We start from the raw sequence: 27,001 nt of genomic DNA, 5'->3' as shown, positions 1-27,001 counted from the left end.
ATTTCCAGTTAGCACGTGAGTAGGCCGAGGTGGGGAACTCGAGTCGAGTCGCCTAGCGTTGCCCAGCAAGGGGCAGTGGTGGCAGGGCCTGACCCCGGCCTTCCAGAGCCGGGTCTCATCAGGCCTCCCCCTTCTCCCCTTTCTCTTCCCTCTTGTCTTTCCTATCTCCCTTCTCGATTAGTTTTCTCTCACTATAAAGAACAAAAGGCCTTTCTTAGACTGTGTCCACCTCCTTTCCTGGGGACCATTGCCTGGTCTGGCCCTCAGTCCTGTGTTTATCGGGAAAAAGTTCTTTGACGCAGAAGGGCAGGCGTGTGCCTCCAGGCTGTCCCCTCTGTTTACCAAGAGTCTTTAGAATTACAAGGTGCCATCCTGCCAGAAGATTGCCATCTTTACCCACATCCTACGTGGTGTTCATAGTGGCGTGTGCCAAAATATATGGATTTTTTGTGTATGGGGAAGGAGACTCTAAATGACTTTCCCACAGCGTCCCTGGGACTTAGGGACAATCAAAACCCACCAAGTCACAGTTTTCCACACTGTTTTTCTATAGAACCCAGTTCATTTTCAGTTCCAGATTTTCAACAACTTTAGTAAGATTTTTTAATGCCTACCCACAGAAAGCAATTAACTCTGTAAGGACAGGAATGAGGCAGTTGAGTGCTAGTGACAGCTGTGCACCTCCTGACTGGCGGTGTGACCTTGAGTAAGTCATATGAATTTCCTGGAACTGGGGGTTCAATTAGATACAGGGGGTCCCTTCCAGATGTAATGTTCCATGATTCTAAGGATTATAATTTACCTTGTAACTTGATAAGCTTCTTAAAGGCAGGGCCCATACATCGTATCTGACCCTAGGTTATTGCCAGGATGCCCATGGAAGGGCAGGAGGGGGTGGCCATGCAGGGGCAGCACAACAGGTGACTCCCACAAAACAAGCTGGTGGAACTTTCTGGAAGTGGAGGTTGAGGCTGATTGTAGCCTGCAGCATGAGCAGGATACCTGAGTGTCAGACCCAGATAATGTCAGGCAAGAGGGAGGGAGGAAGGAATTGAGGCCCAGCTTCTGTCGGGGCACCAGAGGCCTGGTGTCCAAGGGCAGCCCACCATCCAGCAGTCTTGGTCTTCAGCCAAAGAACACCATGAGGGCTGAGATGAGGGAGCAGGTGCCAGGCCACGGGTGGAGATCTGTGGCAGGTGAAATTACCTGCAGGCAGGCCAGGTAAAGCAGGCCCCTGGACACCAGGCAGTGTTCAGAAACCCGGAGCCAATCCTAGTGCGTCCGGGGCCTGTGTGGGGAGTCAGCCTTCCCTGAGTACAAGCCTGGCAACTCGAAGAGTCCACATTACTAGGTAGTGAGGCAGTCTTGGGGAGCCCTGCAAGGTCTGGCAGCTGCCCCAGGCCGGGGCTCTGGGGGTGGTTCAGTAAAAACCCCTGAAGATAGGAGACTAAGCAGCTTGGGAATTCCTGCTTCAGTTGGGGCTGGCTCCAGTGCAAGGCAGGCCTGAGCATGGAACGGAGAGGGAGCCACAGGCCCAGTCCAGAAGTTCCAGGAGGACCTGGAAATGACGCAAGGACAGCTAGTGGCTGCTGGCTCTCCCGATTAAGTATGGCAGCCCCTCCAAGTCCTTCGGAGTGATACAGTGCCCTCCCCCAGCCCCACCAAACCAAGCCAGGCATTCACTGTCCAGATTACCAGTCTTACCACTTACTCATCATATCCGCGGGAATGCAGTTGAAGTCCGACACTCTAAATAAAGGATTCCCAAATGTGAGGTCTCTCTTTCTCAAAGAATCATTTAAATAATTTAAGTTGTTTTATTTTGAAAAATAGGTAAATAAATGTCCTAGTGCCAGAGAGGTCTTGGCACGTCCCTCCCCGTTTGCACCTGCGGCGGCAGCCAGGCAGCACAGTGCGTGCTTCTGTCAGATGAGCTCTGTGTAGATGGGAACGTCCGCATTGTCTGGTCTGAGCCTGTCAGCATTTACGTTACGCACTTATTTTAGGTTTCAGATCTTAGCAGAATGTTCCGGGCTGCGCCCAGTGCGTCCGTATGCAGAGGCCCTCAGCTGAGGTAGAGGATGTCTCTGCTTACCCCCTTTATTCAATCGCCGTTCTTCCACAAGATTATAGAAGTCTGTTTTCTTTCATAGAGGAGCTTCCGTAGCTGCCTAGTCATTTTCTTGCTGTCATCACTGTTCTGTTTTTCTTCCATTCCCGTTTTATTTTCTTGACTTCTAAATGACTCTATAGAATTCTGGCGTACAAAGAGAACTTTTGTAATGAGCATTTCTTCACGTCCGAAAGTTGGAAATCAGCAGAAGAGTGGAAATGGTGAGGAAGGCGGTGACACAGCCGAGCAGGCAGGGCTCACCACCCCTCGGGGGACAGTCCCGGGCCTGCGACCACCAGCTGATCAGGGTTTCTGGAGCTTCCCCTGCATGTACCGGGGGTCCCTCTCCCAGAGGGAGCTTCTGCCGTTCAGCCTGGTCTCACGCAGCTGGTCTTGTGCACAAAGGACTTCAGTGCCATCTATAGAGATCCTGGGGTTCGAACTCTCCACGGGGAGGTTACAGGAATTTTCCTCTCCCTGTTCACTGGGCACAGATTTCCATGCAGATTAGCCGCTTACATCAGATCAGCCATTTGCATCAGCCTCCATTTTCGTTTCCTGGTGCTCCCGGGCACCAGCCCTGCTGAAATTTAGGTCTTCTGGTTAATCACCAGAACTCAGGTCTTTCCACCCAGGCCCCACCCACCCCACTCGCTCCCTGCACAGACTCGGAATGGCCACTCAGAGGCCCAACTCAGTGCCAGAGCCCTTGCCCAAGTCAGTCGCCCCACCCCATCCCCAGCCATGCACCACCGGCCAACTTCCAAAGCAGGGAGGTCCTGGCACTGTTGTGGCCTCTGGTCTCCCAGAACTTCCATCAGCTCCACAGGAGGTTAGCAGAGCCTCATTCTAATCGTCCATTGGCTCCTGGCCTCCACAACAGTCTGCCTTCCCTACCTTTGGAGATGTGTCAAGCCATATACATGGCACTCCAAATACGGCCCACAGTGTGTTACCTCCATACCGCCGTCCACACTGTCCACTCTCCTGGACGGCCACAGCCTCCCTCACATCCTCCCTGTCTTCAGGGCGCAACTCAGGTGTCACCTCTTCCTGGCCCTTCCCTCCCATAGCCTTTTTCTGTCACTGTCCACTCCCCCTCCTGGTCCTAGTTGGTGGGGATTTCTCTGCTCACTTTCCCTTGGTGGTCTCAACCATCCCTGTGGCTCTGGCCACCACCTCTGCTCCAGCTCTCAAACCCAACACCCAGGCCAGCTCTCCCCGGAGCTCGGACTCGGGCGGGGGGCGGGAGGTGTGTGGCCTCTTTCCAGGCACCCGTAGATAGCACCTCTGGGGATCCTTCATGTACCTCACATTCTACCTGCCCAGAAGCAGGTTTGTAATGTACCCCCAGCCCCCCAGCCCCCTGACCCTCACCCTTCTGTCCTGAGAGCCATGGTCCTGCATGGGCACCTGTTACATGTTATGACACATTTAAGATGCTGTCCTGTCTATCTTTCTGGTGCATTTCTAAATAGCATGTCCTTACTGACGTATACCCTTTCAGGTACATGCCTACATTATCAGCCACCTGAAGAGGGAGATGCCGAGTGTATTCGGAAAGGAAAACAAGAAGAGAGAGCTTATCAGCAGATTGCCAGAAATCTACCTTCAGCTGCAGCGAGAATACCAGATTTCTGCCGGGGACTTCCCAGAAGTCAAGGCAATGCAGGTACTGGGAGCCCACTGTAGCATCATGGGCAGGTAATAGGCAACGCCACCTTGTCTGGCTGGTTGCTGGGTACACATGACGGTTTCATCGTTTAGGATAGAGAACACGGGTCGCCTGGGTGGCTTAGTCACTTAAGCGTCCAACACTTGATTTTGGCTCAGGTCGTGATCTCAGGCTCATGAGATCAAACCCCACATTAGGCTCTGCGCTGGGTGTGGAGCCCACTTAAGATTCTCTCTCTCCCCCTCCCCCCTCTTGAAAAAAAAAAGGATAGAGAACACAATGAATGCATCTTCCTAATGGTGATCCACGATGCCAGTCTTCTGCGAATAAAGCAGATTGCCGACCTCCCCAAAACCTTTAACCAAAAAGGGACACATTTCAAGAAGTAAATTTATACAATGGAATATTACTCAGCCTTCAAAAAGAATGAATCTTGCCATTTGTAATGACGTGGATGGAATTAGAGGACATTATGCTAAGTGAAATAAGTCCATCAGAGAAAGACAAATAGATTATTTCACTCATGTGGAATTTAAGAAACAAAACAGATGAACATAGGGGAAAGGAGGAAAAATAAAATAGAAACAGAGAGGGAGGCAAACCATAAGACTCGTAACTCTAGGAAACAAACTGAGGGTTGTTGCAGGGGAGGGGAGGGTGGGGGGATGGGGTAACTGGGTGACGGGCATTAAGGAGAGCACTTGATGTAATGAGCACTGGGTGTTACATGCAACCAATGAATCACTAAATTCTACCCCTGAAACTAATAATATACTACATGTTAACTAAATTGAATTTAAATAAAAAATTAAAATAAATGTGTAAAAAAAAAAGTAAGTTTAGGTCACATGAAAAAATCAGGTGAGCGGGCCTCTTAGGCTGTGTTCAAAGTTGTTTTGTCATTAAGTGACATCTGTTTTTTGGAATCCCAGAACCTTAAGGGAATTAGAGCTGGCAGTGACCTTGGAGGTCACCTCAGGCGGCCTCCCCAAGCCCGCAGCACCAGGCCCTGCGGGAGTACATGCCCAGTAGTGCTCAGAGCCCTGCTCAGAGTCCGTGGGGCTCTCTGGGCCTTACTGGGCACAGCAACTTGTGCTCGCTGAACATGTTGCCTACAGGTTGGCATTGGGCAACTTTGGGCCTGATTTTAGTCCCCCTGAGCCAGCCCCACATGAGCCAAACGGGAGCTGCAGTCAGCCACTCTGGCCTGTCCAGTGTATCTGTGTCTACCGCCCTGCAGTGGCATTAGTGACGCACGTCCGTGCCGACCATGTCTTCCCAGCAAGGCCGCTGCCCCACCGGCTCCTCACAGAGCCACACTGAGCATCTTTTTGTCCAGAGCAAGGACCCATCTGCACTGGAGGCCACCGTCCTCCTGGAAGGCAGGCCACACAAACTCAGATGCCTGTGGCTCGTCAGGCAGGCCAGGCAAAGAAAAACCATATCACCCGCTGATTCTTTCGTCTTCCCACGTTGCATGGAGATGGGGGTTCTGGGAAATAGGACTCTCCCAGGAGGAAAACCAGTCTGCAAGGACAGTGAGAACTTGTGGGGGCCCACCCTGGGGGCTGGCTGAGGAGTCTGTGCCCCGCTTCAGTGTGGAAGAGGCCGGACCTGCACGGTGGCCACTGCCTTGTGTTCCTGGGCCCGGACGGGTCCCGAGAAGCAGCAAATCTAGATTTGTATGTAAAGTCCCCTGGTTTTCACCTTGTAGCTCAAACGTTCAAAGAGTACTCCCTAGGCAGACAGAGCACCCTACAATTCCGGCCGCACCCTGGACACCTCCAGGTACCCACTTCTGCCCTGAGCCACAGAGGAGGACGGGGCTAGAGGAAGAGAGGTCGAGGACACGCAGCTGGAAGGGGGGTCGGCAAGCTGCCTGGCTCCGGAGGGCGTGGGAGGAGGAGAGGTGGGGCAGTGGAGGCAAGGATCCACGGGCCGCAGGGGGAAACTTCGGCCTCAAGGAGTTTTGTGATGTAAACTTTCTATACAGGACACACTAACATAGGAGTGGGTCATACTTACTGTTGTGATGGCAGGGTCCAAGGTGGTAAGAGCATGTGGAATATATGATGTGCTCAGATACGACTTAGCTGGCTTCAAAATAAATCCAGAACATCTTTTTTCTTCCAGAAATGAAATAGGTATTCCTGTACTCAGAGGATGCATGGGGCGGGGGTGGGGGTGGGGGGGCGAGGCTTCTGATCACAGGCTAATTGGAGGGCTACTGGACCCCCAGAGCAGTGTTCCTGGGCAGGCCCACCTTCATGCCTGCACCCCATGACCAAACTGAGGGACAGCAGTTTTCTTGCATCCTTCAGACATTTTTTAAGGGAAATTGGTTCCTTGACTGCAATGAAAGCTGTGAATACAGTGCGCACTATGGCGTAATGGGGCTTCTGTGGCTCATTAGCCCAGGGAGCTACCGCAGTGCCCCACCCACGAGAAGGCGCCCCTCCCAAGACCCGAGGCACCCCTGAGCCCAGCAGGAAGCCACTGTAAGCCTCCTTTACAGGACTGCACACCTGTCCCCAGGTGAACTCCCATAACACAGGTAGCACCCCGTGACCAGAGCTTCTCATGGCCGTGTTAGCCTTGGCCCGGCCATGCCAGAGGAAGCCCAGGCCTCTCCGACCTGGGGCAGAGGGGCGGTCCCTGGGGAGGAAGACAAGGAAGCCATGGGCCCCTCTTCTAGCATCTCGGGAGAGGCCTTAGCACCGTCAGGAGTCCCCTGACGCCGAGCACTTGGAGCGAGCAGTGCCTCCCGACAGGTACCTCATTGGCCTGTGCTCGTTTACTCACCACGAAACACTCATCAAGTGTACCGTGCCAGCCACTGTTCTAGGTCCCTGGGGTAAAGCTGTGAACAAACAGCCACATCCCTGCCCCTACAGAGCGTACGTTCTGGATTACAGTATCAGCCACTGTGACCGCGGCTGGCAATGAAGTTTCGGCAGCAAAGCCTGATGTTGGGACATCTTTGTTACACCACCGGTGCTGTTGTGCTTCAGTGAAAGTCATTTATTCATTCAGTGGCTCTCTCCCTCATGAGACTGCGTGAGGCCAGTGACCCATGCCTGTGCACCGCCATGTCCCCAGCACCTGGGATGTAGCCGGTGCCCAGTGAGCAGTTAGGTGAGCTCCGTGGTAAGTGCGTGTGTGATTATATCCGAGCAGGCTGGAGGGTAGTGAAGTTCTTGGCCCCTGACCTCGCCCTGACACCCACACGGCTTATAGAGAGACCAGCACTTTTCAAAGCAAGTCCCTGGAAGCTGGAAGGGGATTCCTCCTTTGGAAGCTGTTCGGGCCCAGAACACACCACCCCAGTCCCTTCAGGACTCCCCAAGGAACGAGGCAGGCCTGGAGCTCATAGGGCATACTTACCATCACCTGATACTTCAGGCTAGTTTGCCGTCACCCAGGAAGCTTTGGGGGGCAGGGGTGATGGTGTGGGCCAGGACCTGTGTCTTCTCGGAATCTGAGGAACATCTGACGCCCCCTCCAACACAGGTGTTCAACCTCACATGGACTATGCCTGGGACAGCAGCAGGGACATAAGCTTGGAGATAACATTGTTAGGAGCCTTGCACATCTCAGGGCCGCTCAGAGAGCCCCCCGATGCCCGCTTGAAGTGTCTGCCCTCCCCGTGCTCTCACAGACCGCGCTGGTTGGTGTGACGCAGCTGTAGCAGGGAGCTGAGTGTATTTTGAAGGCTTTTGGCCGGTGCTGGGAGAGGCCCGGGGCTTGCTGGTGAAGCAGCCTGTGTCTGCCCAGCCTCCTTTCAGGAGGGAATCTGACTTCGCACACGGAAGTGTCCAGACTGGAGAATGAGAACGCTAGCAAAGGCCCTTGGATCTGGGACTCAGTTTCCCACCGCAGAGAATGCGGCCCCCTCCGCTGACGGGTTGGCAGCGTTTCCACAGCAGAGGGCAGCAGAGCATCCTCACCTGCTTAGCCGGACTGTGAATCGGAAAACTGCTTCCGGGAATGCCGGGAGTGCATGGGCAAGAGAGAGGCCCGCAAAGACTGGGCTGAGAACTGACCTTTGTGCCTTGGGAGGGAGAAGTTCCAGGATCCCGGGCTTGGTGGCTTTGATGGATACAATTGTTGACAGGGCCAATCTTTAAACTCCCCAGTGTGTATTCATCCCAATACAAAGATGTCTTTTGGGAGCGAACTCGGAGGAGGGCAGGGATGGCGGTGGTTTAACTCGTGCCCCATACTCCCTGGTCAGGCCTTGGCGTGTGAGTGTAGGGTTTGTTTCCTCTGTGCCCTCCGGACAAGGGGTGGCTGCTGCTGTTACTTCCTGTCCACCCCTGGAAACATGTGGCCATTGCCCCTTGCCAGCTTTCCAGAGGTTTGCTGTCTGAATCCATGTACCCCGCAGGTGGGTGGAAAGTTCGGGCGGACACCGCCCTCACTCGTCTGCTTGGCCAGACACAGGGGCTTTGTGTGTGCTCGGAGCTCGGGCTCATTCATGAGGAGGGAGGTAGGTGTCTGTGCACCCGGGGGAATCCAGACTTGTTTACCCCAGCAGCACTCGGATTTTTGTGTAGGCTGCCTGCTCTCCTCCTGGGCTTTCTCCTCTCCATCCCCTGGCTGACGGAGCAAGTGGCAGTCGGAGCCCCAGTGTCAGCCACGTCGTTGAGTGCTGGTATCGGAGTGGCATGCAGGTGACCATGATCTGTCAGAGAGGACAGACGACACACAAACCGGAATGGGCTTAGAAACTGGGCCCGCAGCACCCTGCGGCTCTCAGCGGAGCACAGGCTGCCTGTGGTTCGAACCCTGCATGGTTGGAAGGGGTCAGAGTTTGCTGCTGAGAAGAGTGTTAGAGGTGCCTCTCGACAGACCCATCGAGCTGTTTAGCTTTTAGCTCTGTCCCTCCATCTGAAGCTCAGGGCTCCCCTTCTAAGGGAAGCACAGAATGTCTGCCCTGCTGACACCCTCTGACGCCGCAGTTTTGACTCTCCACTGGAGACACGTCCAACCACACGGGACAGAGTAAACGAAGAATGGCCCAGCTAGACAGTTCAATATTAAACAGCTCTGGAGAGTGAGGTTGTATAAAAATTATTATCAGGGAAAGATGTGATACATTTTTTCTTAAAATCGAAAGTTGTCAAACAGTGTGGTCTTACTTCAGTTAAAGTGTGTGGGGGGGTGCGCACGCGCACGTGTATACATGTGAACGCGCATCTATAAAAATGGCTAGAAATGTCTGCCCAAAGAAAGCGGAAGTTATTGCTGGGTGATGGAATTATAAGTGATTTAAATTTTTTATTTTGTCTATCAGTTTTTTCCCCAAATTTTTACAATAAAGATGTGATATTTATGACTGCACAAAATTTTACTTTTTTTCCCTAACTGCCCATCACATTACTTCTGCCCAGAATAGTCGGGTCTGAGTGAAACCTCTTCTACTCAAGGGTCTCCCTACGTCATCTCCAGAAAATTGCACACCCGGATGGCCCCTTGCTGGCCGCCTAGAATTTTCCTAACAGAAATATTTCACGTAAAGCCCATATAAAAGCTTCCATACCTGGAATTTTCTGCATTTATTTGGCAAAAGTGGTGTTGAAAACATTTTTCAAAGATCATAAACGGCCCCAGGTCACTCTCAGAATTCAGAAAAAGTTTATCTCTTGCAACGAACAGGTGCTTTCTTCCCTCATGCAGTGAGAGGGTGTGTCCCCCGCCACCCGGGCACCCCAGCCACAGCATCTGAGGAACAGTAGCTTTTCTCACCTTAGAATTCTGATGTAATGGTCCCCTTCCTCTCCCTCTTAATTACTTAGCTCTTCCCTTTCTAATGACTTTCTTCTATTTCATGTTATCATTTTTCCACTGGAAGCTAAGTCAAACCCTTTTTGAAAGTAAACAGGAATTTAAAGAACTAGAATGTTATCCCTCTTTTACAACAGAAGCTCCCTATGGGCAGAGACTGTGGCTCTTCGTGGTTATATTATCCGCAGGCTCCAAAACAGGGCCTGGCAATAACAAATGGCCAGTAAATGTTGGATGGGTCAATGGATGAAGGATGGATGAAGGATGGATGGATGGATGGATGGATGGATGGATGGATGGATATGGATGGATGGATGGATGGATGGATGGATGGATATGGATGGATGGATGGATGGATGGATGGATGGATGGATGGATATGGATGGATGGATGGATATGGATGGATGGATGGATGGATATGGATGGATGGATGAGTAACCAAGGAGAACCAAGGTAGGAAGGACTGTTTCTACAGAGCGACCCACAGAGCCTACGTGGCATCTACGGTTGGCTCCCGTCCGAGTCGGGCAACTGCTGTGTCCCAGGGCTCTCCTTGTGTTCCTGCCACTCTGTCTGCTGCTGGGCCACTTCCACTGGCAGGTGGAGCCGAGAGCTGCCCTGCCCGGGCTTGTGACACTCAGCCCTACTGGCTGGATTCCTACTCGCCCAACCCCATCCCTACTCTTCTCCCACTTAAACCAGTTTCAACTTTTATTTATTTATACCTTAAACGACATTTTTTTAAGTGATCCAAAAACAACGTCCTTAAAGAATTGTTCTACCTAAAAAGACCCTGTGACCCAGCTTCATGTTACAGCACAGAAGAGCATTAGCCAAAGGGCAGGAGCCACGGGCTCTCGTTTTGGCTCTTCCAGAACATCCCATGTGCTGTCCATCCAAAAGGGTTATTCACCCTTGCCCTTCCTCACTCCCAGCGAAGATCAACAGAAGTATGTCATCAGATCACCTTAAAAGACCTTAAATCCCTAGAGCACGCACACACAGAGAGGCAAGGTTGAAGGAAGGGTGTCCAAAGCCCAGGGGACTGCTATCCCTCACGCGGCCGCCAGTCAAAGATTAGCTACTGTAAAAAAAAAAAAAAGTTGTCTTCCAAGCATCTTGTTTCTTGTCCCACAAGCTGCTCCTGGATCTGGGGAATTTGGGTGTGGGGACCCCACCAAAGAGAGAGCTCCGGAGCAGCCCAGGGGTGAGATGTGTGCTGAAAGGACAGTTCTGCCTCCAGCTCTCCCTCTCCCCATCTGCTTCCGAAGTGAGGGCATGTGACTGAGTCTGTGGTTTCTCCTCTTGCAGGAGCAGCTGGAGAACTATGACTTCACCAAATTCCACTCGCTGAAGCCCAAGCTGATCGAGGCGGTGGACAACATGCTGAGCAACAAGATCTCGTCCCTGATGAACCTCATCAGCCAGGAGGAGATAAGCATGCCCACGCAGCTCGTGCAGGGCGGCGCCTTCGACGGCACCACCGAGGGCCCCTTCAACCAGGGCTACGGGGAGGGCGCCAAGGAGGGCGCCGATGAGGAGGAGTGGGTCGTGGCCAAAGACAAGCCCATCTACGATGAGCTCTTCTACACCCTGTCGCCCGTCAACGGCAAGATATCCGGTGTCAACGCCAAGAAGGAGATGGTGACGTCCAAGCTGCCCAACAGCGTCCTGGGCAAGATCTGGAAGCTGGCCGACTGTGACTGTGACGGCATGCTGGATGAGGAGGAGTTTGCGCTGGCCAAGCACCTCATCAAGATCAAGCTCGATGGCTACGAGCTGCCCAGCAGCCTGCCCCCCCACCTCGTGCCCCCCTCCCACAGGAAGTCCCTGCCGAAGGCCGACTGAGTTGCAGGCTGCTCTCAAGGCAGACCGTGGGCGGTAGGGATTGGGGGGCCTGGGCCTGAGGCCCGTGTGGCCACTGACTCACTGACCCTGACCACGGCACTGCCCTCTCTGGGCCTCGGTTTCCCCACCTGTGGAATGAGGTGGGCAGTCACGGGACACTAGATATGAGGTTCTTTCACCTCTAAAATTCCCTGGGTTTCTATTAAAATATTGGGAGGAGGGGGTGGATAAGGAGATTGAAGGGTCGAGAAAAAAGAGAAATTGACCAGAGTACTTGGCAGCCTAGAGAGACATAGACATGGAGGCGGGCTGTAGAGAATCCCACAACCATAGGGAGTCAGCCGGGGGCTCTTCCAGAACCGGGGAGCCTGGGCTGCACTGGGCCACACAGCATCATGCACCTGCCTTGGCTCCTGTCTGTCCCTTAGAGGGTACCAGAAGGGAGCAAAGTTGATCTTATTTATCTTGTTCCCTGCTGTACTGAGAGTGGAAAACAATAGAGCACAGAAGGTTTCTGTTCTCTCTCGGCCGTCTACCAAAGAGAAGACTGCTGCCCCCGGGTTGTGCCTGTGTGGGCCCCCGTCCCTCCTGCAGGCTCGAGCAGGACAGGCAGCCAGGTCAGCAGAGAGCATCTGTGATACACAGCAACCCCCTGACTAACCCACCCGGAGCTCCCCCCACCCCGGACCCTTCCCAGTTGCATTTGGTAGGAATTTGGAACTCAGAACCTTTATTAGCCCCTGGCAAGATTTCTAGTATTCAAGCCATGTTGAAGTCTGAAGGTTGGCTTTTCTTACTAGTCTGTCCCATAATTTGTAGCAAAGTCTATTTATCATATTCAAACAACGGTAAAGGAAAGAGGTGGTTCTCTGCAGTCGTCAGTATGGTGACATGTCCCCAAGGCCCCTTGGTCAATGGCAGGATTTAAATTTAAACCCATGTCTCAGTGCCTGCAGTGTGCTGGGCCTAGGGACTCACGGGGAACACAAGGCGAGCCCGCCCCAGGCTGTCAGGTAGAAAAGGTCATTCTCTAGCTTTAGACACTATTTTTATTCAAAAAAAAAAAACAGGCATTTTTATTATTCCAGTTTTTCTTTCTTACAGGAAAAGCCTTTTATACAGACACAGGACGGAATCTTTCCTATGAAACCTTTTCTTCAAAAGGCGGTGAGGGTCATACAGTGCATGGCCATCACCCGGCCAGATTTGGCTCCAAGTGTTCTCTCTCTGAGTCTCGGTATAAAGCTGTCTGGTCCACTCGCTCAGGCGCCCATCAGATGGAGGTGGAGGCAGGTAACGCTCGCTGGCCCCTCCCTCCTCTGTGGGCTGCAGCCTGGGGACTCACGTCATTATGATTTACGTGATACAAAAGAGAGGCGCAAAATGGTGATGGCCGCACGGCATCGAAGTGAAGGAAATAACAGCCCCGCCCGAGCCTTCCAAAAACCACATCGTTTTCCTTTTCTGATATCACCTGTGACATCAGGGTCAGAAATGCAGACGAAGAGAAAATTTTTATTTGGGGGAAGCTTTTGTCCAGACACCAGTCCTCACACTCTCTAGTTTAGTTTCTAAATAATGTCACTTTAAGAGAAGTAAATTCATAATATGATTTTTATTCTTAATGAGCACTTTTAAATTAAATTAATTTTAAGTTAATCAGAAACGTAGCAAAGAAAAGATTTATGTCAGTACTGTAATATAAGCAGACGGTTTGGTGCACGCATGAGGACTGCCCAAGTGTGTACCCACAAGGGAGTCCTGCAAAGGGCAAAACAGTGAAGAAGAGAGAAGTCATTGGCCCAAAGGTTTGGAGATGCCGCGTTAGCTGATTTTCCGTTCAGAATTATCCTGCTCCTTTAATTCTTCTCGTCATATATAAAGATGTGTGTACGTACATGCACCACATGAGTATGTATTCGTGATACTTGTCAATGTGTGTATGTGCAGATATGGCCAATTTTGTCTATGCAGGGACAACTAGGAAAGCTTGTAGCGGACTGAGGTTTCTGCTTTCTACAGGGAAGGAACCTTCTCGTGGTGTTGTGATCGCCGCCCCCACGCCGTCAGGGGCAGAACATTTGGCAGCTGCTTCCTTTCCCTGCTGAGAAAGGAAAAAAAAAAAGGAAATCACACACCCATTTTTCTTAACATCTTCTCTTACAACATGAAGTCATCATGAAAAGCTGATTGGAAAGAAAAGCCCTGGAAAACCTCAGGGATGGCTGCCAAGGATGAGGGCCCGTATGTTCCCAGGACCCGCACAAAGTTCCTCGAGTCTGTGTCCAAAACACCCCTTATCCTGCCTCCCTGTGAGCAGGGCTGGGGGACAGCAGAGCCCTCTAGAATTCCGTTCACACTGCCCGACCGCATTGCCCTCCGCCTACCACCCCAATTTTCAAAGGACCCCCTCGGCCAAGGATTTGCAGCTGGGCAGAAGGGGGGAGGTAGGTAAACAGCACTGAGACCCTCCATGCTCTCCACAATTCCACGAAAGATCTAAGAATCCTGAATCTGTTTTCCACACAGCGCCTGGTACCATGTAACAAACCTCCACAGCCTTGAGTTTAGGGGGGAGAACAATTTCAGCCTCCCCCGCCAGAGTCAGCTTGCAAGCTGTAAGCCTGCTAATGAGGCCGTCCTGAACCGATCCGCAAAGGAACGTTGGACCGACACATCTCAACACCCTCCAGTTTCATGGCGACATGCAGACGTCCAACCTGCTCCAGCCTCACACTCTCCAGCCCAGTATGGTGCATGGATTGCCTCTTCGCCCGCGCACTGGGATGGCCCAGGGCTCACCCTGCGATGGGGAGGGCCATTCGTGTCGCTGCCTTTCTCTGGCCTGGGTTCTCCTCGGAGCACTTGTCATCATGCAGCTAGAGCGTCTTTAGATTGGAGCTGTGACTCCTCCCGCAGGACGGTGGGCCTTTGAGGAGTTAAATTCTGTATCACGGGCACTGGGTGTCCAGGCGGGTCAAAGAGTGTGTGTGGAGAAGCCAGTGCCTCCTGCCTTCCCTTGAACCCCTGCCTGAGTAGCAGCCCGCAGGGGAAGCCTCCGCAGAGCCCTGGCCCACTGCCCCTGACCACAGCCCTCTGCCACGCGCTGCTGGGTGTCCTGAGGAGCCGCCTGCCCGCCACACCGGGGATGTCTTCCACTGCAGCCCGCTGCCAGGCGTGGGCTTAGCCGCCGGAGTCTCGGCCTGACAGCCACCACTGCGGCCTCCCCACCGGGCGCCATTACACTCCTTCATTGGGCCCAGAGCAATACCCCAGGCAAACTGCCTTGAGGAGAAGGAAAGCGGTTAACAGAGGCGCTGTGTATTTCCTCTGCGGAACGTAGCAGACAAATAACATTCTTAGGACAGATAACCACTGAGTTTATGCAGGTAAACATGGGCCTAATTTAAGAGTGTATCAAGTTACATGTCCGTTAGCCAATGCAGTTAATACACCATGCTTCTATTTTTTGTAATCTTGTTTAGAAATTCCGAACAGACACAATCTATTGATCAATAAACTTCTGAAAAAAGTACTACCTTTCCTCCGTTGGTTCTGGTTTTCCAGTGACCCAGTTGTCCCAGGAGAAAAGCAGGGATCCAACAGAAATGAGGCAGAAGACTTAGGGGGGGAGTGTGGGCCCCTTCTGAGCACCATCCCTGTGACCCCTCAACTCTTCCTGTGTCCACAGTGGGGCTTCTTGAGCTGGAAAGCAGCTCCATCTGCTGGGGGCAGAGGCCAGGTCTGGGAGCAGGCCCCAACAGAGGATGACTGGAGACCAGGACGGAAGGAACCACGGACGGGGTTCCCTTCGGAGGCTGGAAAGGGCATCGCTGAGCACGCTCAAAGGAGACGGGTACCTGCCGCCTCGTCCTCTCCAGCTCGGAGGCCAGCCCCTGTGCCCGAAGGTGCAGGAGTGCTAGGGTAGGCGCCTCCTGGCCGGCTGGCACTGCTGCTGCCACTTGTCACACACCCCCGTTGCAGACATCTGGGTTTTCCCCACCATCACCCATCTACCCTTGTGATCCAGACCCGGAATTTCCTTTGCAAAGCACTCCCTACTTGCCCACCCTCCGTCTGAGCCACAAGGTTTGGGTGAGATAGACACCTCTCCAGGGTGGGTCCTGATTGGCTTGAGCCAACGAGAGTATTTTGTCCCCCTGGTCACAAAAATTGGTTCAGGAATGGACATGTGGCTCAATTCAAGCCTACGAGAGCCAAACCCCTCAGACTTCTCTTCCAGCTCTTGAGAGAGATGTTCTTTCTTCTCTGAACCATGCAGTGTAGAGAAGTGAGCCTATTGGTACAACAGTATGAATGGCATTGAGAGGAGTGGCCAGAGCTCCTGGGGACAGAGGAGTGAGGTTGTGCTGGCGGCAACCACCCTCTGGAGCATGGAGGTGAAGGAAGCATCGAGAAAGGCAGAGGGAGTTCCGGCCTGTGGTGGCATCGTTTGAACTGCTGGGTCAAACCTCACCTCAAGTCCTCCTCCTGCCAGACATTTCAGTCCTCTGGGCCAGTACCTTCCTTTTATATTGTTTAAATCTGTTTGACTTGAGATTTTAGTTACTCACCACATAAATAATCCAAAACTAGGTACTGACGAACAAGGTATTGTCATTTCAGCAGGGGCTGCAATCCGTTGCAGCAAAACAGGGGCCAGTCCTTGCTGCACGTGCAATGGCTTCAGCTGTATCCGAGCTAAGGAGGAAGGAGAGCAGTTCCCCAGCCCCACTCATCAAGCTGCTACAACAGCCCTGTGGAGGTCTGTGTGCAAAGCATCACGCAGCTCCAGCCTGTCCTCTGGTGTCACATCATACAAGATGCCCTGGACCAAGGCTCTTAGGAGGAGGAGAAACAAATCGGGAGAGAGGGGGCAGGTGAACCTGCTAGAAGGAGCAGGATTTTAACTGGGGCTGATAGGATAGGAAAATGTGGACAATGAGGAGCAGAAGGGACATTCTAAGCTGAAACAACAGCCGAAGCCCCAGTGTGAGCAGGAAAGCTCTGGTCCTGTTGAGGCAATGCGGAGTCTCCATGGGCGTGAGCAGAGCTGTGCTCTGGGAGGAAACCTGGGGGGCTGTGCACAGGCTGATGTGCGGGCAAGGTGTCGAGTCGGGAGCCGTGATGGGGCCGCGCGGGGGCAGTGCAAGCAGACACGGTGGGAGGGTAGACCATGGGGTTCTGGGGAGCACAGAGCAGCCGCCATTGAGGACTGGGGCTGTGAGCGAGGAAGAAGCCTGGGCTCACTCCAACATCGGAAAGCCAGCCAATGGCAGGAGGGACCACACAGGGCAACAGGGGAGGAAGCTCTTCTGAGATGCAGGGGAGCTGGCCCCACCCCAAGAGCACCGTGCCCCTCACTCCCAGCCACGGGCCCAGGGTTCCAGAGTCTTGCCCAGCTCTGGAGGGCAGGCTGTGGCCTTTGCTCCTCTCACCAGCCTCGGCTGCCAGAGACACCTGCCTGAGGAGTGCGGCATCTCCTCTCAGAGTCTCCGGGGCTGCTGGACGAACCCACAGACACCCACCCCAGACCAGTGACGATGACCCTGAGGTTAGCCAGAACATTTCGTGAAGCCACCTTAATTAGAACTCTCTCTGGCATGCAGTTCAAGATTGCTCAGCGAGGGAGGGAGAGTGGGCTGCGGACTCCCACCACAGCCCCTGCCCTGAGCCCCAAGACCGAGACGGCTCTGTGGAAGCACGGATGTTGGGGGCTCACCATGAAGCCCCCAAAAGTAAACAGTGTCTCTGGCTTTGGAGGAGACTCTCATTTCCACGGCCTTTGCAGCTCCAAGTTACCCCCTCCCAGGGAGAGCGCCCTTCAGAAAGTGGCCCCTGGGTGTGAGGGAGCACCCACTGTTCAGCCCTGGGCCAAGTCAGGGCCTGGAAAGCCGAGCCCCGGGGTCCGAGGACTCCCCTCCCTCCATGGTGCCATTCCCCTGGACAGGATGAGAGGGCCAGTATGCTCCCTCCCATCCCCACCCCTGTGGGTGCTCACAAAGGGCAGTACCAGACTGGGAAGTGGGTGCAGAAGCTTCTAATCAGGGGCTTGGCCATGTGGGTGCCTTTTACCTGGACTGCAGCACCCCCACAGCACTCCCACCCAGAGCCAGCTCGGGGCACATCCTACGGGCCTCTGTGCTGACATTGGGAGCATCCGAGGTTGGGGGGGAGGATGAAGGAGGAGATCCTGGGGCCACGGGGCTGCAGCATTCCTGAGCCACCCCCTCCCAGTCTGGGCCACGCCCTTTGGCAGGTGGGAGGACAATGCCCGCTGTGTGCCGTCACCCCTGCCTGCCGGCTCAAGAGGAGGGCCATACCATGGCCCCGGCTCCAGCCTTGGCCTCTCCTGTGGTTCTCTCCCTCCCCACACAGCCCCTGCTATCTGCCATTTCCATCCGTCCGATAGGGTCTCCTTCCAGGCACAGACATCGCCAAGGTGAGCGGTTTCCTGTTTTCTTCCCGCCCGCCCTTTTCATCCCGAGGAGTAGCAGCCAGTCCCCATGGTCCCAGGAATCTGGAAAGTGGGGTGGGGCAAAGGTTTCTGAGGCGTTCAAGTGTAGGGCACCAGCCGGGAACTCCAGAATCTTATCTGGCTAGGCCCTAAGCCGCAAACGCCCCCTCCAAATGTAGGGACCCTTCACACTCCTTCCCCAACCTCCATGCCCGTCAACATCTCTAGCTTAGAGAAATATCCAGTGGCCCCTCATCCCTAAAGGTCTGCAGGCCTGCTGGCTCGTCGGTCCCACAGCCCCAGCAGCTCCCTGGGGCCACAGGGCACCTGAAGCAGGAGGCCAGCCCCAGGGCCGCTCCCCCAGTCCTGTCCCACCATGGACTCTGCGTACGAGACGAGCCACATTCGCAAGCTGCAGGCACAGCACAAGCGGATGCAGGAGAAGACTTTCACCAACTGGATCAACAACATCTTCCAGCACGGCCGGGTGAGTGTAGCGGGGCGCCCCCAGAGTCCGCCTCTGCTGTCCCCCTCGCTCCCCGGCCAGTGGACTCTGGGGGCCAGCCATGAGGTCATCCGGCTGAGACTTCTCGCAGACCCCAGAGCCCAGCTGCAGCCACTTCTGTTGACTGTAAAGCACAGCTGAGGCCAGTCCGCCTTCCTTAAGGAAGCTGCCCTGGACTGCACCTCCGAGGTGCCAGGGTGGGCCAGACAGGTGAGGGGGACTGTCCCTGTGCTTTTCCCTGCCCCTCCCAGGTGGGCATCAAGATCCAGAACCTGTACACTGAGCTGGCTGACGGCACCCACCTACTTCGGCTGCTGGAGCTCATCTCGGGGGAGGCCCTGCCACCCCCCAGCCGGGGCCGCATGAGGGCACACTTCCTGGAGAACAGCAGCCGCGCGCTGGCTTTCCTCCGGGCCAAGGTGGGCACTGGGGAGCCAGCTTCTGGGCAAGGTGCTGGGGCGGGCAGCGGGGATCTGCTGGGCTCCTTGATCACCTTTCCGGGGCTGGCCAGGGCAGAGCGGAGGCTCTGAAGCCGGAATCCAGGCGTAGCAACTGGGATACAGAGGTCCAGAAAGTCCAGCCCTTCCTTGACCAGTGCTCCCAGCTTAGAGGATGACAGACACTGGAGCAGGGACAGCCATCATCCCCGTGGGTGGGACTGAAATGCACTGGGGCCTGCAATGAGAATTGCAGGATTCTACGCTGAAAGATTCCCTGTACTCTTAACTTTCTCCTTTCCTAAATAAGGAAATAATTGAGCAGGTAAGAGCCATGGTCAGCGGGCCAGCAGAGCCTGGATTCAGGGCTGTGGGAGGCAGGCTGAGCGGAGGACACAGGAGAAGAGCCATGCGCACTGAGCTGGGCGGCGGAGGGAAGAGGCGCACGTCTGCTTTGGAGAAGCTGGGTCAGTTAGCTGGCAGGAGCTGCACAAGCAGGATGGAGCCACGGTCTCGTGCAAGAAAGAGACCAGCCAAAGAAATAGTCATCGAAAGGAGGCAAAAGCTCCAGGGGCATGGAAGGATCCTCATGGCCAGCGTCAGTGGCCTGGGCAGGGGGCGTTCATACTGGGAGCCATACTGGGGAAGCCCACAGGGCTCCTGGCCTCAGGTCCGGAACCCATGAGGTGGCTGTTCCTGGAGCCTGCAACTGGCTGGGCAGAACCTGAGTGTGCGTGCCTGTCACTCATGTCCTGGGTTGGCAGTCACAGCCCCCTGGGAGCCTGGCACGGCTGACAGAGGCCAGGGCAGTTAGAAGCCAAAGCCAGGTATGCGGGCACTGCAGTCCCCAAGCAGAGGGAGGAGCAGAAGCTGACAGCCACAGAATGCCAGGCCCTTTTTGGTCCCAGGGACAATAGCCTGTGAGCCAGCCCTCTCCCCTCCAGGTACTTGGGAAGAGTGGGCGCCCCGTGGCCCTGGTCAGAGGCTCTGCAGCTCCCCTCGCACACAGCATGTCACTAATACGTAGTCTGTGAAGGTGACAGCCTTGTCTCCACTACACATACTGTTGCCCCAACACAGGGTGATTGAGCAGCAGAATGTGGGATGCACCCATTTCTGGAGGCCGTGTCATTTGCCGGGCACTCCATGCCAGGCTCTGGGGACCGCAGTCAGCAAAGCGCAGACCTGACTACAAGGGACCTGCAGTTTCAGGGAAGACCGTTGATTTGACCCCAGATCAGTGTGGGCTGGTAAATGTGTAACAACCAGCTCTCGGCCCAGGGGACTTAAAAGCCCTCGTTTGTAGCATGTGCTAGTTTCCCTGGCATTGCTACCTCCACCGCGGCGGACCAAGCTACCAGGGCGAAACCACTAGACAAAAAGCGGGAAGACCAGCTCCACAAGCTGGTATGAGCTGACTCCAACCCCCCGCCCCCAGACCAGCCGCTCCAGCTCCAAGCTGAAGTGCACGCAGAAGGGCTCAGGTGTGCCGGAGAAGGCTGAGCATGGGGTGCATGGGGTGGACCCTTCGGACACGGACACAGGGTGGAGACAACAAAGGGATGCAGCCCCGCCCACCAGGCAGGAGGTTGGCTGAAGCCAGCTTCCTGCCAGGTCCTACGGAGAGTCTTCCTCTTCTTTCTCCGTTCAGTGCACACTTAGCCATTACCCACCATATGCCAGCCACGCTACTAGGGAGACATCAGCGAACAAAACCAAGATCCCCACCCAAGCAGGCTAAGGAGTTTGAGCAAGTGTGTTTGAGCAGGAAGAATAGACCCTGGGCTTCTAATTTAAAGAAGGTGGCTATTGAAAACACCATTGAAAGAGTGGTATTTGAGTAAAGACTTAGAAGAAGAGAGGGAAGTAGCCATGTGGCTATTGGGGGTGATATTTTCAGACAGCGGGGACAGCCAGTAGAAAGGCCCCAAGGCCTGTGCCTAGAATCCCAAGGAACAGCCAGAATCCCACAGGCCTTGGAGCGCTGTGATCCGGGAGAGGAAGAAGGAGCCAGAGGGTGAAGGGGCCCAGGTCCCGTGCCGCTTTGATGTTCGTTCCGTTTCTGTCTCCCCTCATTCATTCCTCCTCCCTGTCCATGTGGGCAAGATCTAGGGCAGCAGGGTTCTCGACTTTAGTGCACAGGCAAACCACATGAGGTATTTGTCCAAATGCAAATCCTGGGCCCTGGCCCAAGAGAGTCTAATTGGGTGGAGCTTGGGAATCTGCCTTTTTACCAGGAGATGGACCACTGATGATGCGGGCTGAGACTGAAGTGGGAGCCAAGGACCCAAGCACTCCCTGGGGATCCCCACATGCCCTGAGAGGTGGAGGCAGACAGTTGCTGTTGTCTCTTGAGCTCATAGATTATTATGACACTTTATTTCCAACTCCCATGGCTGAACCACTGATCTTGCCCCTGTTCACCTGTAGCCCACATACGGGGAGAACCCCCACCCCCACCCCAGTGGTTCAGCCCAGTTAACCAGGCTGGGGTTTTGCCCGGGAGGACTTGGGTCCAAAGCTGCATCCATTTAGAAAGTCTTCACCCGCCTGGCATTGTGCCCTGCTGGCTTCTCCCTTGGGGACCTCCCATCTGGCAGCAGGCTCCCCGGACTTTTGGGTACTCTGAGTCTTCTCTGGCACTCGGACTTCATGGTTGAGCCCAGCCTACTGTGCCCACAGGTGCCAATACCCCTCATTGGACCAGAGAACATCGTGGACGGAGACCAGACACTCATCCTGGGACTCATCTGGGTCATCATTCTGCGTTTCCAGATTTCCCACATCTCCCTGGATGGGGTATGTCCCAGCCCCCAACCGCCCAGCCCAGCGCACCCTGGCCACACTCCCGGCCCCTGGGGACAGAGCAGCTCCACCTGACTGTTAGGATCCCCACAACAGACCCTGGCGTCCACACAGTGAATACCCACTCTTCAACCATGGGCGAAGAAATGAGACTGTCAGAGAGATTGTAATATGCTGAAATGACAGCTAGATTCACGCCCTTCAATCCTGATCTGGGAACAAGCCATTCACAACTGCGGGGTTCAGGTGACTGCCTAGTGCCTGCCTTTCATCCTGGTTGGTTGTTCCCTACTTTGGCACAGAAACGCTCTCACTTCTATTACATCTCTAACGTACTGTTGGGAGAAATTAAACATGCAGAGGGAGTCCCGGCCCCAGAAGTTTCCAAATCCCTAGTATCCTGAACACCAAAGAGATGGTCCTCCATCCTCCTCTTGGTCGACCTCTTATTTTCCCACAACTGAACTGGAAAGAGTAAGAACACGGAGTGCTCATATTTATCAACTTCCATAGCTTGGTGCTTTCCAAAACCCCACCTAAATCTCAATTCCAATAGGTTATAAAAGCCAACCTAGAGAATGAGAACCTAATGAAAAGAAGCAATAGATCTGGCTCAGATCCAGGAGGATCCTTGAAACCCATCATGTGACTGTGAGCCCCAGGACAGCAGGATCTTTGCCTGGATGTGTCCCTAGAGTCTCGCACCCATGCGATGAATGAATGGATGGGTGAATTTCTAACTGGCCTCAAGCCCTTCTGTGCAGCTACGCTCCCCTCCGCAGTCCCCTTTAGCCAGTTCCAGGTGCCCCTGCTGCCCCCTCCCCTGACCGGCTCTCGCTCTGCTCCCTGCAAAACAGATGCAACGGGAGCTGGCTGCCCCTGCTCCCTCCCATGCTCATCCCCAGACTCTCTCCTGGGTCATGTCTGCCGGCCGAGCCTAGTGCTTAGGGCATGTGCTCCAGGCCTTGAGGCTTCCCCCCTGCACTGCTGCCCACCCAAGCTCCCGGGCCCAAAGGGCAAGGGAGGCGATGCAGCCTGCTGGGCTCTGATGTTTTGAGTTTATAACCAGGAATTGATGGGGGGATGGAGCACATGAGAGGAAGCCGGGGAGGAAAAAGGAGAGGGGCCTTTGGCAGGTGAGGGTGAGGGAGGGAGTGGGTAGAAGGAGAGTCTCACTGAGGGCAGGACAGGGACCAGGAATGGAGGCTGGAGGAGGGGGAGTAAATGGGAGGAAGGAGGTGGGAGAGAAGCACTGAGGGGAAGAGAGAGAGCAGGGTAGGGGTGGGGACAGGTGGAACCAAGAATAACAGAATAAAGGAAATTCTCAGTAACAGAAACATGGAGGGCGGGAGGGAATTGAAACCAAAGGAAGATGTCCTTGCCCGGCCTGAAGAAACAGCACAGGCTCTGCCCTCAGCAGCCCCGTGAGGCATCAGGGTGGTAGACAGGGGGGCTCGCCCGTCAGAGGCCAGCTGTCAGCCATTCCTGGTCAGGCAAGCCCTGCCCTATTGGTGGAGGGATGCTGGGCAGTCCCCTCATTGCCCCTCTGCACCTCCTTATGCCATCCCTACAGTGTAAATAGTAATAGTGTCCCCCTCCTGGGGCCGCGAGAGGTTGGAGAGCCACGTGTACTGGCTGGCAGACAGCCCATGGGGACCAGGAGCCAGTCTAACAAATCCCAGCCTCAATTCCGTGGGGCCCATTGTTAACACAGCGTCCAGCCCATCAGAAGGGCTGGAAAAACGGGAGCTCCCGCTGTTGCGGTCACCAGCTGTGACTCAAAGCCAGCTGCTGGATGGGACAGCTTTCAGGCGCCCCACTTCTTTGGAAGGCCGATCTTTCTCCCTCAGCCCCAGTCCCTGCCCACCACAAATGAAATCAGTAAAATCAGCCGCTCCGAAGAGAGAGCGGTCCGCACCTGCCTCCAGGTTGGGGGAGAAGAATCACAGCCAGGCCCAGCCCGCCCCTCCCACGGCCTGCGGGTTCTGCTGCCTTCCCAGCCGTCCCTGCATGGTGACCCGCTGTCCTGCCCTGCCAGGAGGAGTTTGGGGCCAGCGCAGCCCTGCTGTCTGCCAAGGAAGCGCTGCTGGTCTGGTGCCAGCGGAAGACGGCCTGCTATGCCAATGTCAACATCACCGACTTCTCCCGCAGCTGGAGTGACGGGCTGGGCTTCGGTGCCCTCATCCACGCACACAGGTGCGCACGAGGGAGAGCCCACCGGCGCCCTCCCAGCCCGGACCTGGCCGGAGGCTGGCTCAGCCTCCCTCCTGCAGGCCTCCACCACCGAGCCGAACTCCGAAAACGGGCTTGGGTCCTGAAGCTGCCCATCTCCCACATCCCTCTGGCCCCTGCCCCCCGGGCACGGAAGTAGAGCAGGCTGATAGCGAGGCCCTCCCCCCTTCCCTAGGAAATCCCGTGGAATTGGCCAGGTTTGCCTTGACCCCCCTTTCTCCACTTTCTGGGCCCCTGACTCTATTCTCAGTCCTCTTCCTGGCAAGTTCCTGCTCTTTTAGAGCTTCTCCCCCTACCCAGAAGCCTGGCGCCTGAGGGAAGTTAACCCTTCCCTATCAGAGCCCCGTTCCTTCATTAGCGGCTCAGATTACGGGCAGGGGAAACTAATGTGGTAAGTGTGAGGGCCTAGGAGCTGGTTTGCCTTTTGAGCAAGTCCCTTAGACCCAAGCAGGGAGTGACTCTGGTGAAGAGCTCTGCCTGCTCTCTGTCTAGGCCAGACCTGCTTGACTACTGCTCCCTGCGCCCCGAGCGCCCCCTGTGCAACCTTGACCTGGCTTTCCGCGTGGCTGAGCAGGAGCTGGGCATTGCTCCGCTGCTGGACCCCGAGGACGTGGCGGCCCTCCAGCCTGATGAGCGCTCCATCATGACCTACGTGTCCCTCTACTACCATCACTTCTCCCGCCTGCACCAGGAGCTGACGGTCCAGAGGAGACTTGCTAAGGTTGGTGACAAAGCGAAGGTGGCATTGAGGTGAGGTGGGGTGAGTGAAGTCTCCGGAGTCAGACACAGCTGGGTTTGAAGCCTGCCTCTGCCACTTCCTCGATGTGTGGTCTTGACCGTGGCCCCTAACTTTTCTGCGTTTCCTCTGTCAAATGGAGCCGGTAATGCCTGGGGTAGGAGAAGGCTGCCGTTTTCGGGAGTGTTGAGCACAGTGGCCAGCACAGGGCCTGGCAACGGGGAGAGCCAGGTGAGCTCCATCCTCTCCTGTCCCTCCCCCTCCCCCGTGCTCTTAGGCTGTTAAGCTCCTAATGGGATTGAAAGGCTCGGGGAGAGCCGGGCTCTGTAAGGACAGGCACAGTCCTGCTGGGCTCAGTCCATGTTTGGGGAGGCTCTCTTCCTCTCTGGGCACAGTGGCAGATGCAAAGGCCTGGGAAGGCTGTTCTCGGGGTTGGTGTCTCAGCTGGGCATGGGGCAGATGATCGAGGCCAAGGGCTCTGAGCTGCTTTAGGGAGGTGGGGGCCTCAGGGAAGGAAAAGACAGCTCAGATAAAGAATGGTACCTCCAGAGGTGAGGCCAAAAGGGGTAAAATAAGATGGGGGAAGGCAGGATGGGTGCCCCACACTCCTGGGTCTAAGTGTGGGAGGCAGGCAGACCCGCTTCTCTGGGGGCTGGAAGGACCCCCACTTTAGCGCAACCTTAGCTGGGGAGAAGGAGCTACCCCCCCAGCCGGGGAACCCTGGCAGTCAGTCAGCAGCCAAAAGGGGAGCGCCTCCATTCCAGGGCCTGCCCCGAGGTGCTGCCCTGAACCCTCCCCTTGCCTCCTCCAGATCCTGCTTCAGCTCCAGGAGACCGAGGAGCTGCGGACGCAGTACCAGCAGCTGGTGGCCGACCTGCAGTGCTGGATTGCAGAGAAGCAGGCGCAGCTGGAGGCGCGGGATTTCCCAGACTCCCTGCCCGCCACGCGCCAGCTCCTGGTGGCCTTTGCCTTCTTCCGCACCCAGGAGAAGCCGCCGCGCCTGCAGCAGCGAGGGGCCGCAGAGGCCCTGCTCTTCCGGCTGCAGACTGCGCTTCGGGCCCAGAACCGCAAGCCCTTCCTGCCTCACGAGGGCCTGGGCCCTGCAGAGCTGTCACAGCGCTGGGCAGGCCTGGAGCGGGCCGAGGCCTCGCGGGGCCAGGCCCTGCTGCGGAGGGTCCTACAGCTGGAGCGGTTGGAAACCCTGGTCCGGCGCTTCCAGCGCAAGGCAGCCCTCAGGGAGAGCTTTCTGACGGACACAGAGCACGTGCTGGACCAGGCCACCGCCGCAGACCCGCCAGCCGGCCTCACCGCAGTGGAGGCAGCTGCCCAGAGGCTGGGCATGCTGGAGGCCGGCATCCTGCCCCAAGAGGGGCGCTTCCAGGCCCTGGCCGAGATCGCAGACGTCCTCCAGCAGGAGCAGTACCCTGGCTGGGCAGATGTAGCCTGCAGGTGAGCCCGGGGCACGGAAACCATCCTCAAAACAGGCTAAGGCCTTCCTGTCCTACCCCTCTCTTTACGTACGCCCATTCCTGGCCATGGAGGGGTGATCTCCAGGAGCAGGGCTCCCTTGAAAAGATTTAACTCCCACCAGTGCCTGAAGTTCCAGCATCTGTAACGGACCCCTGTTGGTGAAGCACCGCCCTTTCTAGATACCTCTGATTAATTCACTCCCTAAACATTTACTGAGTGTCTATGTCCCAAGCACTCTTCCAGGTGCTGGGGATGTAGTAGTGAAGAGGACAAACAATGATCCCTCCCCTCACAGAGCTTACACACGACTAAGGAAAACAAAATGCGCATATAGTCTGTGAGATCGTGATAAAAATAGTAATAAAGCATAGGGGACGATGAGGTGCCAGCAGGGGAGGGAGTTAGATAGGGTGGTCAGAGGAGGCTCACTCTTGAGCAAAGACCAGAAAGGAGTGAGGGGCCAGCCATACGGGTGTGGGGGCTACCCCAGGCAGAGCGAGTGGCTAGCGCAGTGCGCCAAGGTGGGCGCATGCCTGGCGTGTGTGAAAAATAGCGTGGAGGCCAGTGCTGACCGAAGGAACCAGTAGTAGCTGAGGTCCGGGGCAGAGGGTGGAGGCAGACAGCATGCTGGGTAGTGTAGGGCACAGTAAAAGCGGATTTACTCAGGCTGATGGGGAGTGGGTCGCGGGAGAGCTTGAGCGGGGGAGCGGCACACCCTCCTGTTGTACAGTGACCACTCTGGAGGCCACGTCGGGGACAGACGGAAGGGGCAGAAGCAGAGAGACCACGTATGAGGCTATGCGATAGTCTAGGCCAGACAGAAGTAATGGAGGGATGACAAATGGTGGGATTCTGGGTGTATTTTGAATCCAAGAGGATTTGCAACAGATCAGATGTGGGGTGTGAGAAAGTGAGTTCTCCGGATTTTAGCGCAGA

The 27,001-nt window shown here is 55.3% G+C and overlaps 2 protein-coding genes across 2 annotated transcripts in view; both read left to right on the top strand.

The window, feature by feature from the left end:
* Positions 1–14,958, top strand: part of EHD4 (EH domain containing 4) — a 79,138-nt gene extending 64,180 nt beyond the window's left edge. The window contains exons 5-6 of the mRNA XM_040620493.1: positions 3,621–3,785; positions 10,887–14,958. Of these exons, the coding sequence (XP_040476427.1) occupies positions 3,621–3,785; positions 10,887–11,423 (702 nt within the window). The 3' untranslated portion in view covers positions 11,424–14,958. The remainder of the gene's footprint in view (positions 1–3,620; positions 3,786–10,886) is intronic.
* A 1,758-nt stretch (positions 14,959–16,716) lies between these two features.
* The window catches only part of SPTBN5 (spectrin beta, non-erythrocytic 5), a 46,735-nt gene continuing 36,450 nt past the window's right edge, over positions 16,717–27,001 (top strand). Inside the window, exons 1-6 of the mRNA XM_040620490.1 lie at positions 16,717–18,367; positions 18,637–18,804; positions 21,505–21,621; positions 23,666–23,823; positions 24,352–24,580; positions 25,407–26,044. Coding sequence (XP_040476424.1) covers positions 18,257–18,367; positions 18,637–18,804; positions 21,505–21,621; positions 23,666–23,823; positions 24,352–24,580; positions 25,407–26,044 — 1,421 coding nt within the window. The 5' untranslated portion in view covers positions 16,717–18,256. The remainder of the gene's footprint in view (positions 18,368–18,636; positions 18,805–21,504; positions 21,622–23,665; positions 23,824–24,351; positions 24,581–25,406; positions 26,045–27,001) is intronic.

Source organism: Ursus maritimus, unplaced genomic scaffold (assembly GCF_017311325.1).
Source record: "Ursus maritimus isolate PB19 unplaced genomic scaffold, ASM1731132v1 scaffold_35, whole genome shotgun sequence".
Lineage (NCBI taxonomy): Eukaryota > Metazoa > Chordata > Mammalia > Carnivora > Ursidae > Ursus > Ursus maritimus.
This window is presented reverse-complemented; position numbering and strand designations above follow the sequence as displayed.